The 15,017-nt window shown below is 54.0% G+C and overlaps 1 protein-coding gene across 1 annotated transcript; it reads left to right on the plus strand.

The window, feature by feature from the left end:
- Positions 1-13,136: 13,136 nt before the first annotated feature.
- Positions 13,137-15,017, plus strand: LOC111824399 (mastin-like). Its single transcript, XM_023748410.1, has 4 exons — positions 13,137-13,168; positions 13,498-13,769; positions 14,631-14,767; positions 14,853-15,017. Exons 1-4 carry the CDS (start codon positions 13,137-13,139, stop codon positions 15,015-15,017), a joined length of 606 nt encoding a protein of 201 aa, XP_023604178.1.

Consider the following 15,017-nt stretch of genomic DNA (forward strand, 5'->3'; position numbering starts at 1 on the left):
CCATCATGGGAACCCTGCCTGGACTCATCTAGGATCCAGGGGGCGGAGGGACATACTTCCGGATCCAAGAAATGTAGCTCATCACCCGGGCATACACCCCAGGGAAGTCGCGATGACCACAGCTGTATCCCCAGCTCAGGATCCCTACCTGGACCCAGGTGCCTTCCCAGCTGCACACCAGGGGGCCCCCGGAGTCACCCTGTGGGGAGAGGCAGGACTCAGTGGACATCTCCACACGGGCCACTACAATGGAGCTTCTGAGTCCCGATTCCCTGGGCCAGGAGGGGAGAGAGGACAGAGGACAGAGGACGGGACAGGTGGGGCTCACCTGGCCAGAGTCCTGGCCCTCACTCCCAGCGCACAGCATGTCATCCTTGATGATCTGGCCAGTGTTGGTGGAAGAGTTCTGGTAGCGCTGGTTACAGACCTCGTTCCCCAAAATGGGAACCATCACCTCCTGCAGCTGGTAGGGCCAGAGCCGCGGAGCTGTGGGGAGGGGCTGGGTGAGAACCAGTGCTGGTCCAGGCTTCTGCTCCTTCCCAACAACAAGGTACTCCTCTCATTCCTTCTGGGCCACCCCGGCCATCAGCCAAGGGCACAGGGAGTCCCTGTGTGGGCCCCGACACTCAGGTCTAGAGCAGCTACACCTGGCCTGGGACTAAACTCCACAGCATACAATAAACCCATTCAGTTCTAGGTCCCAGCACTTCATCAGCCAGAGTCTGGGCTCCACAGGCCTGAGGCCGGGCACTGAGGAGAGAGTTATCCCAGGATTGTTCTCCTTGAAAAGCAAGGGATCAGGCCTCACCCAGAGAAATGCATCACAGCAGGAAGGAAACACTTCCTCGCTGATGGGTGGGGTTTCATTCTGATTTAGGGAAATGCCTCTCCCTCCCAGACTGGCTCATCCTCAGGAGGACAATCAAAGTCCACACACCCCTCGGGGCGAGGGGAGGACCCAGGCAGAGCCTCAGGAGGGCCTGTCCGCCTGGCAGAGCAAACACCTGTGTCCTCAGTGTCCATGAATCTGGTCATGAAACCCCAGCTCTGCACACATGTAGGCTCAACAGGAAATCCCCCCTCTAGTAACTAAATGTAGAATTAGCACATGGCCCAGAACTTCCACTCCTAGTCTGTGCCCCAAAGAACTGAAAACAGGGATCCAAGATGGAGACAGAGTAGGTGGAAGTGACACTCACCTCCTCCCAGGACCAAATCGGAATCACAACTAAATTATAGACACTCAACCTGAATAACCAACTGAGGACTGGCTGAAAAGAAGTCTCCTCATTAAGGACACATGGAAGAAGCCACATGGAGACGGGCAGGGAGGGTGGAGACACAGAAAGGGCTGCATTGAGAGTTAGGAGGGACACCTCAGCTGCAAAGGTCCCCTCTGAGAAGGGAGGGGTCTCCACCCCATCCTGAGCTCCCAGCCTGGAACACCAGTGCCTGGAAGAGGAGCTACACAACATCTGGCTGTGAACTCAGTGGGGACTGCACTTGCCAGAGTGAGACAGGGGACTGCCAGGCAGCCGGACGCCCTTTTAAAGGGCCAGTGCACAAACATCTCATTGGCAGGTACTCAACCTGGGCTCCTGAGGAGCGACAGCGGCCCAGAGTGGACGGGACCCACACAGGGAGAGATTGGGCCGTATTCCTCTTTGAAGAGAGGGCTGGAGCAGCAGCCTCCATTAACCAGTACCAAGTCCCTCTCTCACATGCCTTGTATTGGAAGACAACAGGCTACATTGCTATTTTAAGCTTTCTCACACTTATATCAAAAATGGGCACAAGCCCTCCTACATCTGGAAATAAAAAAGATATAATTCTAAAGAAATGTCAGAATGAAAATTAAAAAGTATATACAATTCACAGTGGTGAAAATACCAGCTACTAGTATTCACAGGGACTTGGTGACTTGTACCTGGAGGGAAATGACCAGTCCTTTCTGGATTTAGTAAAAATAGGACAGAGAATGTCATGTTTAAGTCAAGAAATGATAAAAGTTATGTCAAAGGAAACAGAAAGAGAGCATAAGGAATAGAATAAAAGATAGGCTAACCAACGGAAGAAAGTCAGGGGTAATTTAAAACAAATAAAAGAAGCACCTGGACTAGATAATAAAGAAATTACAGGGTTGCAAAGCCAAAAGTGAGTTCCTTAAATCTAATGAAATTGGCAAACCTGTGGCAAGATCCATCAGGCAGGAAACATGGTGCACAAATGATATTAGTAATAAAGAGGTGACCAGACACATGGGCAGGGCAGAGGTTTTAAAACTCGGAAGAGGTTAGTATGAACAACCACATTGAACAAATTTGCCATCAGGTGAAATGGACCATTTTTACACGAGTATAACTCCTGAGAACTGACTTTAGGAGGAAGGGAAGGGGGACCAGATTTATAATCATGAAAGGCCTGCTTCTGGGTGGTGAACATCCACCCAGAACTAACATATAAAGTACAACACAGGGAGTTACCCCACAGCCTGGCTTCCTGGAGAATTACACTAAGACTTCAAGGCCCAGTGATCTTCCAGGGACAGCAAGAGAGGCAGCTCCCGGGCACACTTTCTGGAGAACAAAACTAGGCCCATAGAATAAAGGACAATTTCAGGACACTTTCCATTATGAACATAGATTGAAAAAATCCAAAGTAAAACATTATCAAACCAACTCCCAATGTGGAAAATAATTACCAAATAACCCAGGAAGGTCTCAACCACCGCGGTTGAACACCAATTTGTGAAATTTACCACATTAACGGTGCAGAAATAGATGATAAAAACCATGTGATAATCTCAATAGATATGGAAAGTACATTTTTTTTTGTTGATAAATTAAACCATAGTTTGTGATAAAACTCTTAGCAAACTTGGGCCAAAGGTGACTTCCTAATTCGATAAGGGTGGCTTTCCCAGAAGCCATAGCAAACTTCTCGCTTACCTGGGGCACACTGGCAGCCCCGCCCCTGAATGAGGGATGATGGACAGAGAGGCCCAGACAGTGCAGGTGACTCCAAGCAGCACACAGTGATCAGAAATACACAAAAGGTGTGAGGACCAGGGAGGAGGAGAGGGAACCACCAGGAGCAACACGGTGCTCTACACGGAACACCCAAGACCATCTGCTCAAAATGTTAGAACTAGTATGAGTGCGGCAAGGCAGCTTTGCCCACCATCAACGCAGGTCCAGCGCTGAAATCCCACAGGCCTTCTAGACACTGTCCATGGCCACTGAGAAGAGTAATCTGTAAGATGGCATTTCCAGTGATTACTACAAGCCAGGGCGAGTGAAATCTATTTTGTTGACACCAAAACTGAGAAAGTGCTAGACTAGCACTAGTTAGGATCCCCTATTCCCTCCCACCTGATTTAAGATGAATAGGATCTGAAAAGTTCCCAGTGGGCCGGGGTCACTCACCTACGATGCGAGGCCATCATGTATCAAAAGAACTTTTATTTCAGGCACCTGGGTGCAGGTGGGCTGAGGCCGAAAAAGCACTCAGCAGTGACTGGAGGGGGAGGCAGGGTTTTATTACCTTCTGCTGGATGCAAACAGTTCTGCTGAGGTAAGGGTCCGGTCCTTGGTTCCTCCCGTCGCCGGAGGTCTAGTGTTTATCTAGGCTATGCCGCACTCAAGGCTGCAAGCTTTCTGCAAGAAAACTGCTAAGCACATAAGTTTTCTCTGCCTCGTTTTATTCTCTTTAACACTTTCAAGATCAAGTTGCCTTCTGGACTAAAGTGCTTGGTCATGAGCCAAAAGAACAAAATTCTCTATAAAGTTTAGATGTGTGCAGTTGCTTGAGAAGAAAAATAAGTCCTCTTAAATGTTAATGACTTAAGAGTAAGGAGTGTCTGCGATCAGTAAATTCTAACAACTGAGGTTATAATATCTAATCTCAAGGTTGCATGAATTTCATGAAAATTTCAACAATTGTTTTTGTTCCAATGTTTGTCAAAGAAAACTGCTTTTGTTCACTGTAATTATAAGAAATGTTACCAATGCTCTGCTACTCATGATGGTTCTGTTCTGATTAGAGAAAGCACATTCTCACCTGGCTGGGAGTGTGGGCCCTGGGCTGTGGCAGCTCCCACGGGAATGCAGTCCGTCCTCCTGTCCACAGAACTGCCTGTCACTAATGGAGAGACTTACCACCTGGTAACTGAGATCATCTAGTCCCGGAGGCACCTGCACTCACAACCCCCAGCCCCTATTACCTGTAATCTGGTCCTGGGTGCCCGGAGGCATCCACCCTCTGAGACCCCTAAACCCCAGCCTGCATGACCTGTAACCTGTAATGATTACCCCGTGCCCACATTCCCATGCCTGTCCTTCCTACTTTCCCCGTCATCTCTGTCCTTCTACCCAATATAAGCAGTGGCTGATGGTGGGGTGCAGAGCAGATTTCTGTGGGTGACCTGCTGCTCTCCCCTCCTGCTGGCAGGACTGGAATAAACGCTCCTACATGATTCAACCCCATCTCTGCTGAATTGGCTCAGGTAGTGACAGGCAGCCTGGACCCACTGGTTGTCCGGTTCCAAGTTCACATAAACAGAAGTACACACTGTGTGGCCTCTGCGCCTGCTTATTTCACTGAACATAATGCTTCCAGGGAACATTGTCCTTTGTACGTTTCCTGCTCAGTTTCCTTTTGGGTCAGTTGGCTTCTACATCCTGAGCATCTCTGTGGGTGTGAAGGGCCCTCTATGGGAACAAGCCCCCTTTAGCAGGCATTTGTGTGCCCCTCCCCCTCCTCCATCTGCCTCTGCCCATCAGAACTGATTGAAATCTCTCATTTGCTGCCACCTCCCTCCTGCTCTCTGCCCTTTGCTTTCATGTCATTGGTCCAGGAGGGAGACGCTATAGAGGTGACGGCCGCTCCATCACGGGTGCCAGAGGGACAGCCAGGACTTGGGAGAAGGCACTCACAGGAAAACGCACACGTGCCCTGTTGTTGGTTAGTGTCCAGCCCTCCCTGCCCCCAACAAGGGACACCGTGGGCACCTCTCCTCCCTGCTGCTCTCTGCCACCCGCCAAGTTCCAGGTTTCCTTCCTCCCAGGAACTCAGTTCCAGACGGTGAGTCCCTGACCGCTGATTCCTGTGTAGAGGCTGCAGAGCCTCTGACTGTGGCTTCTGGGAGCCCAGCCCTCAGCGGCTGGAGCCAGGTGGGACCTGAGGAGGCCACTCTGGGATGGGGCCTGGGAGCTGGAGGCTGCTGCCTGGCTGGCCATGGGAAGCAGCGCTGACAACAGGGGCACAGAGCAGGGGCTTTGGGGGGGTGCTGAGCTCAGGGCAGGCCCTGGAGAAAGATGCCAACACGCTGTCAGTGCGGAGCTGGTCACTGAAGGCCACACACAGAGCAGAAGGGGCCTGGGAGGCGTGGGGCAGAGAGTGAGCGCCACCAGGAGCCAAGCTCGGGGACAGGGGTGCTCCCTGGGGTGATGGATGGCCAAGGCCAGGGCCTGGCGAGAACACAGTGGGTCCTGCCACGGGGAAAGGTGACATCCGGTTGCTGCCCAGGTAACTCGAGTCCCCAGGTCCCCTGAGCCCACAGAGTGCCCCTCCCCCCTTACCGAGAGCCAGCACACCCATCCGGTATGAGTCTCCTGTGGCTGCTGTCACAGCTCACCCCGGGCACATGAATCATCTCACCATCCTGCAGTCAGGGGACCGTGGCTCTCATGGGCTGAATCCAGGTGTCGGCTGGTTCCTCCTGTAGGTCCTGGCCTTTCCCAGCTTCTGGAACGTGTCCCAGCCTTTCCTGTGGCATTCCTGAGGGCCCGTGATGCATGTGGCCCACCTGGAGAATCGGAATGACCCCCCGCTCATGGTCACCGGTTATTATTTAATTCCAGCTGCATCCCTTATCCCCTTTACCAGGTAACCTGACATATTCCCAGTTCCTGGGGATTAGGACCTGGATGCCTTTGGGGGCCATTATTCTGCCTTCTGAGCCCCTTTATAATGCAAAGGCTTCTCCCTGAGAAGACCTGCCCCTCCTCTCCTGAGCACTAGTCTGTAAGGGGTTAGAGGCAGCCCAGCCCTGCAGGGCCCCTGAGAGGAAGTGACTGTGAGAAGGAGCTCTGGGATCTGGCCTAGAGGCTCCCGTGGGAGTGGGGAGGACACCCCAGGGCTGGTGTCCAGACCGTGGGAGCCATGGCTGGACGAGTGGGAGCCATGCCCTGGCATCGGAGCCCCCAGGAGTAGGGGCCGGAAAACCTGCTGGAGAGCCTGATCTGAGGGCGCCCAGGGAACAGGCCCTGGGGAACGCACTGCCAGAGGCCCTGCCCTGTCAGCAGTCGCATGGGCCTTGCTTTCTCTCTTTTGTTAATCCTCAGCAGAGGGTATTTATTCCATTGGTTTTCTAGAGAGAGTGGAAGGTAGTGAGGGAAAGTTAGAGAGAGAGAGAGAGAGAGAGAGAGAGAGAGAGAGAGAGAGAGAGATCAGTTGTCTCCTGCATGCTCTGGGATGAACCTACAACCCAGGTTTTGTCTGAACCCTCACTGAGGATATGTTTCCCATTGCTTTCAGAGCAAAGTAGGGAGGCAGGGAGAGAGAGAAACATTGATGTGAGAGGGTCACATGGATTGCTTCCTCCTGCCTGCAAACCAACTGGGGGCAGGGAGGGAACGACAGCCCAGGTACATGCCTTTGACTGGTACATGCCTTTGAACCCAAGACCCTTCAGTGCGGGGCTGACACTTTAACCAAGGAGCCCAACCGGCCAGGGCAGGGCTTTCCTTTCTGGCTGGACGTGATGGTCAGAGGCACCGCCTCACCATGAGCTTGCTGCTGGCGGGAGGCCCAGGCCCACCTGCTGCTCATTTGCCCTCTCCCAACCGGGGACCCAGGTGGTTGGTGGCCACCCAACCACAGTGGTGCTCAGGCCTGTGGGGTGCAGCTTCCACACTGGGGCCCAAGTGGAGGCATCAAAACTACACCCTCAAGGCGGGACCTGGAAAGCACAGCTGAAGCTGTGAAGGTGGCTCTCTCTGGGCAAGAAGCCGGTCCTGCAGGACACAGGGCACACTCCCCACCAGTGACTGTCACCTGGGGCCTCGCTCCCCCCCAGTGACTGTCACCTGGGGCCTCGCTCCCCCCCAGTGACTGTCACCTGGGGCCTCGCTCCCCACCAGTGACTGTCACCTGGGGCCTCGCTCCCCACCAGTGACTGTCACCTGGGGCCTCGCTCCCCACCAGTGACTGTCACCTGGGGCCTCGCTCCCCACCAGTGACTGTCACCTGGGGCCTCGCTCCCCACCAGTGACTGTCACCTGGGGCCGTGTCCCTGGAGGCTGGGTCAATGACTCTGGAAGTAGGAGCAGCCCCGCCGGGTCACTGATGGGACCTGGGGGCGTGGTGCTCCCTCCCTGCACATGGGGGCGTGGTGCTCCCTCCCTGCACAGGGGTGTCAGTTCTGGTCCCGAGAAGGGGACTAACTCGGCCAGGGGACAGCAGAGGCCCCTGAGCAGCAATAGCTGTGCCCTGTCTCTCAGAGCTCCCGGTGCCCAGGGACCGGCGGCAGGGAGCAGAGGCACCGAGGTGGCAGGTGTCTTCGTGTCCTGTGGCTGCCTAAGGTATTACCAGACACTCAGGGCTCTTTAAACAACGGGGATTTACTCTGAGTTCTGGGACCAGGTGTCTGAAATCAGCCGCCAGCAGGGGGTTCCTTCTCTGAGGCTCAGGGAGAGAATGAATCCCAGGCTCCCTCCCAGCTCCTGGGGGGTGACCATCCCTGGTGTTCCTGGCTGCACCGCCTAATTCCAGTCTCCGCCTCCATGGCCACATGGTCTGCCCTCCTGTCTGTCCCTGTCCTCTTCCCACAAGGACACCAGTCATATTGGATGAGGGCCCCTCCTTCATGCCCTCATCCAACCCTGATTACATTGCAAAGGCTATTTCCAAAGGAGGTCCCATTCACAAGTACCAGGGGGAAGGACTTAGGCATATGTTTTGGGGGACACACGTACCCTCTAACAGCAGGGGTACCTGACTCTGCTAACCCAGAGGGGGTAGAGCTGTGGCCACCATGGGCAGGAGGAAGGTGTGTAGCCCAGGTAAACCCTGGGGTGTCCCACACTCTCTCACCCTATTTTGATGGTAAGTGGACAAGTGGAGCAGGCAAGGCCTCCCAAGGGCTTGGGACCAGGAACTAGGTCCCCGAGGGGTGCGAGTCAGGGCCAGGCCCGCAGAGGTGGGGCTGAGGGGAGGGGACCTGGAGAACATGATAGGGACCCCTGCAGAGGCAGGGCTGGCCTCTGCCCTCCAGCCCTTCTCTCTGGCTTCCCCAGGAAGAGCATCTGCTGGAGCCCGAAGGGGCTGCTCCCCAGCTGTGCCAGGGACAGAAGCCCTGGGCGGTCACCCTCCTGGGCACTAAGTCATTTCCTTGGGCACTTGAGAGCCTGGCTCTAGTTTCTAGCTGTTGAGAGACTTGCTGTGGCTCCTGTGGAGACCAGCCGGTGCTCCCCTCCCATCTCAGCATCTGTTCAGGGAGTGGCCCAGGAACTCTGGGGGCTGCGCAGAATGACTAGCAGTGTCCGATGGCTCACTGTTGCCTCTTCTCCTGGGGGAGCTATTCCAAATGCAGCTCCTCCCAGGCTCAGGCTCTGGGCAGCGGGTCTGAGGTGCACCTGTGAGAGCTGCTCCCGCTGAGACCTGGCTCTTACTTGTCTGCGCAGCTGTCCATGCGCCTCTGGTGGCAGGGGAAGCAGGCGGAGCGGCATGGCCTATGGACCATCCAGTGGTGGACCAGCTGAGCACACTTCTTTTTTTTCTTTTCAGGGTGTTAAAAGAACAAGAAGGCCCATTTGGGGGGGGAGTTGTTCTATTACAATTTTTTTTGTTAATCTTCACCCAAGCATATATTTTCCATTGATTTCTGGAGATTGTGGAAGGGAAGGAGAGGGAAGGAAAGTGGGGGGAGAGAGAGAGAGAGAGAGAGAGAGAGAGAGAGAGACCAGTGGGAACAAGACACATTGATTGGTTGCCTCCCACACATGGAATCCACACCGGGATTTAACCAGTCACCCTTTGGCGTGTGGGCCACTGTTCTAACCATTGAACCACTGGCCCAGACTAATTTGTTATATTTTGAATGTCCAAGGGCACTTGGTTATTATCTGCTTGGTTATTAGCAGATATGAGAAGATAACAGTATGTAACCCTTGTTTCATAAATGCAGTATCTTCTCCTACCTCCCTGAAAACTTGCTCAAACTTCTTCTATTTCTCATCATTGCTAGTTGAATTGGTTTGAATAACTTTTTTTTCATTTGTTTTTACTTTGGTTTCTAACTTTCCAATTCAATGCTTTCCTGGTCTGCCCCAACAGTTTTCTTCATATGTAAAAGCAAATCACTAAATTTTGGGCTGGTTTATGCCAAAAATTACCACCATAAACAAGTATACTTAGAGAGCAGAAGAGAGATTGATAGATAGAAACATCAATGAGAGAGGAACATCATTGATCAGCTGCCTCCTGCACACCCCCTACTGGGGGTTGGGCCAGCAACCTGGGCATGTGCCCTGATTGGGAATCAAACCAGGGACCTCTTGGTTCCTGGGCTGACACTAACCTGCTGAGCCACACCAATCGAGTGCAAGAATACTTTTCTAAGGAACAGAAACAACCATTTATTAACAGTTCAATAGCTGATTCGCATCTGTCAGCCTGGTTGGCTGGTGGACTAGTTGATTCTGTTCTAAGATGACTGGGTGGAGACCTGGGCCTCCCAGATGCCAGTCCTCTGTTTTGCTGGGACCAAAGGTTCTCTAGAAATGGATCCTTCACCCTCCTCCTGGGGTGACCCCGACTGCAGGAGGGAGAGGACGGCCTGGGTCCTGACCGTGTGTCCAGCCTCCTGGCTCTCACCACCTTCCTCTGAGCTGGGTGACCCGCTTCAGCCCCTGCCAAGTTCTGAGTTGCACGGGTCCCTCACATTCAAGGTGGCCCCATCTGCATGTGTCCTGCACAGTGAGGTGGCTTCACCCAAGCACCAGAACAGGGGGTTGCACTTCTCCCCAAGCCCCTCTTTCATCCCCTCCATCTGATTCCCAGCGGCCCCTCACCGATGCCGTCTCCTCCTTCTTTGCTGTGAGTTGATACCGTGCATTTGTCTGCTGCTGTGCTGTCACTGAGGCTGGGCCTAGGAGGATGGGCAGGTTAGCTGGGCCATTCCCTTGCCCTGTGTCACTGAACGGCCACTCGGTTCCCATTCCCACAGCTTTACGGTACCAGCTGCCTAGTTTGCCTCACTCTGCCCTGTGGCTTCCGGGGACACCCCCACATGTATTTTCCTTCTTAAAAACTTGGGGGTCACTTTGAATGTTCCAGACTTGCATGCAATTCACATTCTATTGGGATTTTGGAAGAGTTGATATTGGATGACACTGTCTCCTGTTAACAACATTGAATGAAATTTTATTTCGTGTGAGTGTCCTCCTCAAGGAAGTTTTGTGGTTGTCACGGACTCTAGATTAGGAATGTATGGACCTGGTGGTGAATGGAGTCTCTACCATATGGCATCGCATTAGCTATGCCTGGGGTTAAAGATGAGTTTCTCCTTCTTTCTCTCCTGATTTGCATGCAAAATATTTGTCTTCCATCTAGACACCTTAAGAAACTTAATCTTAGAACCTTTTCATTGAGGCTTTTGGCTCTTCTTGGAGGAAGATCATATTATCTGCCAATGATAATCATGACATTTCCCCCCCAGACCCTCAAAACTCTTGTTTCTGTTTCAGGCAGATCTGCTCCTAATGCCCAAATGCCGACTTTTCCCAGGTCTGGCCCAGCTGGTTGTCGCCCAGCCTGGTGCTGGCGGACGGGAAGCCTGGGTCCAGCATCAGGCTGGGCGTTGGAGCCTGTGGCCTCTCGCTGACACCTCTGTGACTTGCCTTCCTGTCATCTGGGCACAGAACCAGCCCCAAACCCACATCCAGTGTTGAGGTGGGTAACGGTGGGGGCTCTGTCCAGACCAGAGGCAGGGAGGGAGGAAGCCCCCTTATCACCCAGAGGTCTCCCCCTGGGCCTGTGGGACTTGCTGGATCTGGGAGCCCAGCCCCTTCCCTCCAGGGTGCTGACTCCCCCCACCACAGGGCCCCCCGCCATGTTGGATCCTGGTTGTTTCCTGTCGAGATCCCCAGTGTCCCCTGAGGATTCTGGGTGCCCCCGGAGACACCAACATCTCAGCAAGGATGACAGGGACTCTGGCCCAGGAGGGAATGATGGGTTTCTAGAGTCCTGAGCTCATCTAGGTGCTGCAAAGCATCCCTTGGTGGTCTCCTCTCTGGGCTCACCGGGCACAGAGGACCAGGCAGTGGTTCAGGAGTGTGGGAACCCCTCTTCCTTCTCCTCTCAAACCACTGTCTGGTCCTGTCCCATGCTTGGTGGAGAATGATTCTCAGAATGTCAAAGGGCGGGAAAGCCTGTCCCTGGCACATGGCTGGCCTCTGTTTGGGGTTAGACTTGGGGACAGAGCTCCTCCATTCAGAAAGCAGGGAGTGTGAGAGGGGGGTTGGCTCCCAGCGCTGTGGGGGTACAGTCGTGTGCAGGAGGTGAGGAGAGGTGAGGAGAACTAGCATTAAATTGGCACCTCTCACACCCTTTGCTGTGCATTTTGACAAAGCTTGATCATGCATAGGATGTATGAGGACAGCTGAGCAGATGCCTGAGTGTCCTGAGGCGGCCGTTACAGATGCCACAGACCCAGACCTTTAAATAAAACTTTATTCTGTCACAGTGTTCGAGGCTGGAAGTCTACAATCAAGATGTCAGCAGGTCCCACAACGTCCAAAGGTTCCAGGGAAGCTGCCTCCTCCATCTCACGGTGTTGCTGGCAAACTCTGTCTGCAGGTCCAGCGAGTCTGTCCTTTTTGGGGAATGCTGTGAGCCTCAAAAGAAGGAGGTGTGAGGGGGCACTGGGCCTGCTCCTCTCCTCCCCCTGCCCCCGCCCCTGCTCTTGGCTCAGGTGCCAGCCCCCATCCCATCCGTGCCCTGCTCTGTGTTGTTTCAGAGCATCTGACTTATTTATCATTTATTTAGTTCCTCAGCCGAGGATATGCTTATGGATTTTAGGGAGAGAAAGGGAGAGAGATGTGAGAACCATCGGTCGGTGCCTCTTGTACGTGTCCCAATTGGGGAATGAACCCTCATCCTAGGTATGTGGCCTGACTGGGTATGAAACCGGAGACCCTGCAGTGTACAGGACAAAGCAAAGCATCTCATTTCTTTCTTTTTCATGTGCAAACTGTCATCTTACCACTGAAATGTGTCCAGCAACAATATTATTATTATTTTTATTTTTTGTTAATCCTCACCCAAATCCATTGATTTTTAGAGAGAGTGGAAGGGAGAGGGAAGGACAGAAACATCGATGTGAGAGAGACACATTGATTGTTTGCCTCCTGCATGAACCCTGACCTGGGCCGAGGAACCTGAAACCAAGGTATGTGCCCTTGACCTGAGTCGAACCTGGGACCCTTCAGTCCACAGGCTGATGCTCTATCCACTGAGCCAAACCAGCTAGGGCTCCAGCACCAATACTGAGTGTCTTCTTAGAGGGGAAAAACCATGTTTCTTATCTGATAGCTGGTCTGCTGGTCACCACTGGTCCCACTAAAGAGATAAGCCCCACATCCTCCCAGGCCCCACCCCAAAGGAGGGTGCCTTCCCCTTGGGTCTGTCCGGGCAGGAGGATAAAGGGGCTCAGAGGGTCCAGGACAGAAGGCGGACAGACCTGGCATGGTGAGGACGCTGCTGAAAGCCCCATCCTCTCCCTTCCCAGGCTGTGTCCCCGCCCCACATCTCCTCACTGGCTCTCCTCCCTGCCCTCTCCCCCTGCAGATGCTGTGGCTGCTGGTCCTGACTCTCCCCTGTCTGGGGGGCTCTGTACCTGTGACCTCAGGTGGGTCCTGACCCCCAAGCCTGGCTTTTCTCCAAACCCCTGACTCTGACCTCTCAGAGGCCGCCCCTGGGATGGGTGGCGATCCCCCTCTGAGGGTGGCTCTGGGAGGGACTGAGGATGGGGCCATGCTGAGTGCCGGGCAGCGGTGCCTGGGTCCCTGATGGCTCCTCCTCTGCTTCCCCAGATCCTGGCCCAGGGACTGAGCTGGTGGGCATCATACGGGGGCATGATGCTGCGGAAGGGAAGTGGCCGTGGCAGGTGGGACTGTGGGTCATAAATCCAATAAATTCAAAGTGGAGACTCTATTGTGGGGGGTCCCTCATCCATCCCCAGTGGGTGCTGACCGCTGCCCACTGCATTCCAGGGTAAGTCTGACTCTGCCACACCTGGTGAGGGGGATGGACAATGTCGGGAGGCATGTGATGTGTGTTGGGGGCAGATGCTGGGCTGAGTGGCTGCAGACCCCCAACCAGGATTCAGCTTCCTGGCGCTCCCCTTGCCCACCACAGAGGGAGGTCTCTGGGCTCTGAGGGACTGGCCCACTCCCTGCCACAGACTCTCAGAAGCCTTTGTCCTTCTGTCCCCAGGAGAAACCCAGAGACCTGGCACATTAAGGTCCAACTAGGACGACTGAGACCCTCATATAATGACAGTGTGAAGGTGGCCAGGATCATCCGCCACCCCAAGTACAGCCTTGAAAATGAAGCAAAAGGTGGGGCGGACGTGGCACTTCTCAAACTGGAGGCCCCCGTGCAACCATCTAACCTCGTCAGGTGGATCCGCCTCCCACCAGCCTCCTCCGCATTCCCCCCAGGCACACGGTGCTGGGTGACTGGCTGGGGCGACATTGCTTTTAAAGGTAAGAACCAGAACCAGGATGATATCCGGGCGATGCAGGGGCGGGCCGGGCTTTACAGAGGAGGCTCAGCTGGGGTCTGAGCTGGGTCCTTCCGGGGTCTCCCTTGGGTGTAGGAGGCCGACAGCTCGAGAGGAGTCTGTTAAGGAGCGGAGACCAAAGTAGCAAGAGTGAGGCATGGCCAAGGACATCTTTTTAAAATAAATATCACCCAGGGATATTTTTTCCATTGATTTTTAGAGAGAGTGGAAGGGAGGGGGAGAGAGAAACATTGATGTGAGGGATATATCTTTTCATTAACTTCCCGACTGGGGCTGGGGATTGAACCTGCAACCCAGGTACTTGCCCTTGACCAAGAATCAAACCTGGGACCATTAGGGACAGTGCTCCCACCACTGAGAAATGCCCCCAGGGAGGCATTTCTCTCCCTCACTCTGCACAAGGCCCTGTGTCTTCCCTTCTGGGCCTCCCCTTTCTCCCTGAGTCTCGATAGTGGGAGGGAGAACGAGGAGAGAGAACTTCAGTGACGTGCTCCAGGATTCACTATTAAATGGACAAAGTCAAATTTGACATTAGGGCCGGTCACTCTGCTTTTCTTGGGGGAAAGCACCTGCTCTGATTTTTCCCAATAAAAATTATTTGTGGATAAAAAATATATTTCCCTGTTTCTTTTTGGAGCTTGATGCCCACAGTGTCAGCCTAGAGATTATCAGCCCATTGACCTTGAATTAACGAGACAGTTGGGGTCTTGGGTGACTCCCTGGGTCCCTGGGGGCACTGAGGCTCAGCGTGTGGTTCTAGAACCCGCGGCCTGTGACTGTCCGCCCCCTCAGGACCACAGGCTCACTGAGCTTCTTCTCACAGAGCCGCTGCCGCCGCCCAAAAATCTGCAGGAGGTGGAGGTCCCCATCGTGGAAGATGAGATCTGTTGGTGGCAATACGGCAGTCTTATCAAGGACGACATGCTGTGTGCCGGGAGCGAAGGCCGGGGCACCTGCTATGTGAGACCCCCCAGACTGTAGCCACCGTCCGTTCCTCCTGCCTGCAGGGCCCTGAGTACTGACCCCCTGTCTCTTCTTCCCACAGGGAGACTCTGGGGGCCCCTTGGTCTGTAAATGGAGGGACAGCTGGGTCCAGGTAGGCGTGGTGAGCTGGGGAAATGATTTCTGTTTTGCCAACTTTCCTGGAGTCTATGCCCGAGTGAAATATTTCTTGCCTTGGATCCTCGGTCATATTCATTCTTCTCCTTGA

This window comes from Myotis lucifugus, unplaced genomic scaffold, assembly GCF_000147115.1.
Source record: "Myotis lucifugus unplaced genomic scaffold, Myoluc2.0 scaffold_1368, whole genome shotgun sequence".
NCBI lineage: Eukaryota > Metazoa > Chordata > Mammalia > Chiroptera > Vespertilionidae > Myotis > Myotis lucifugus.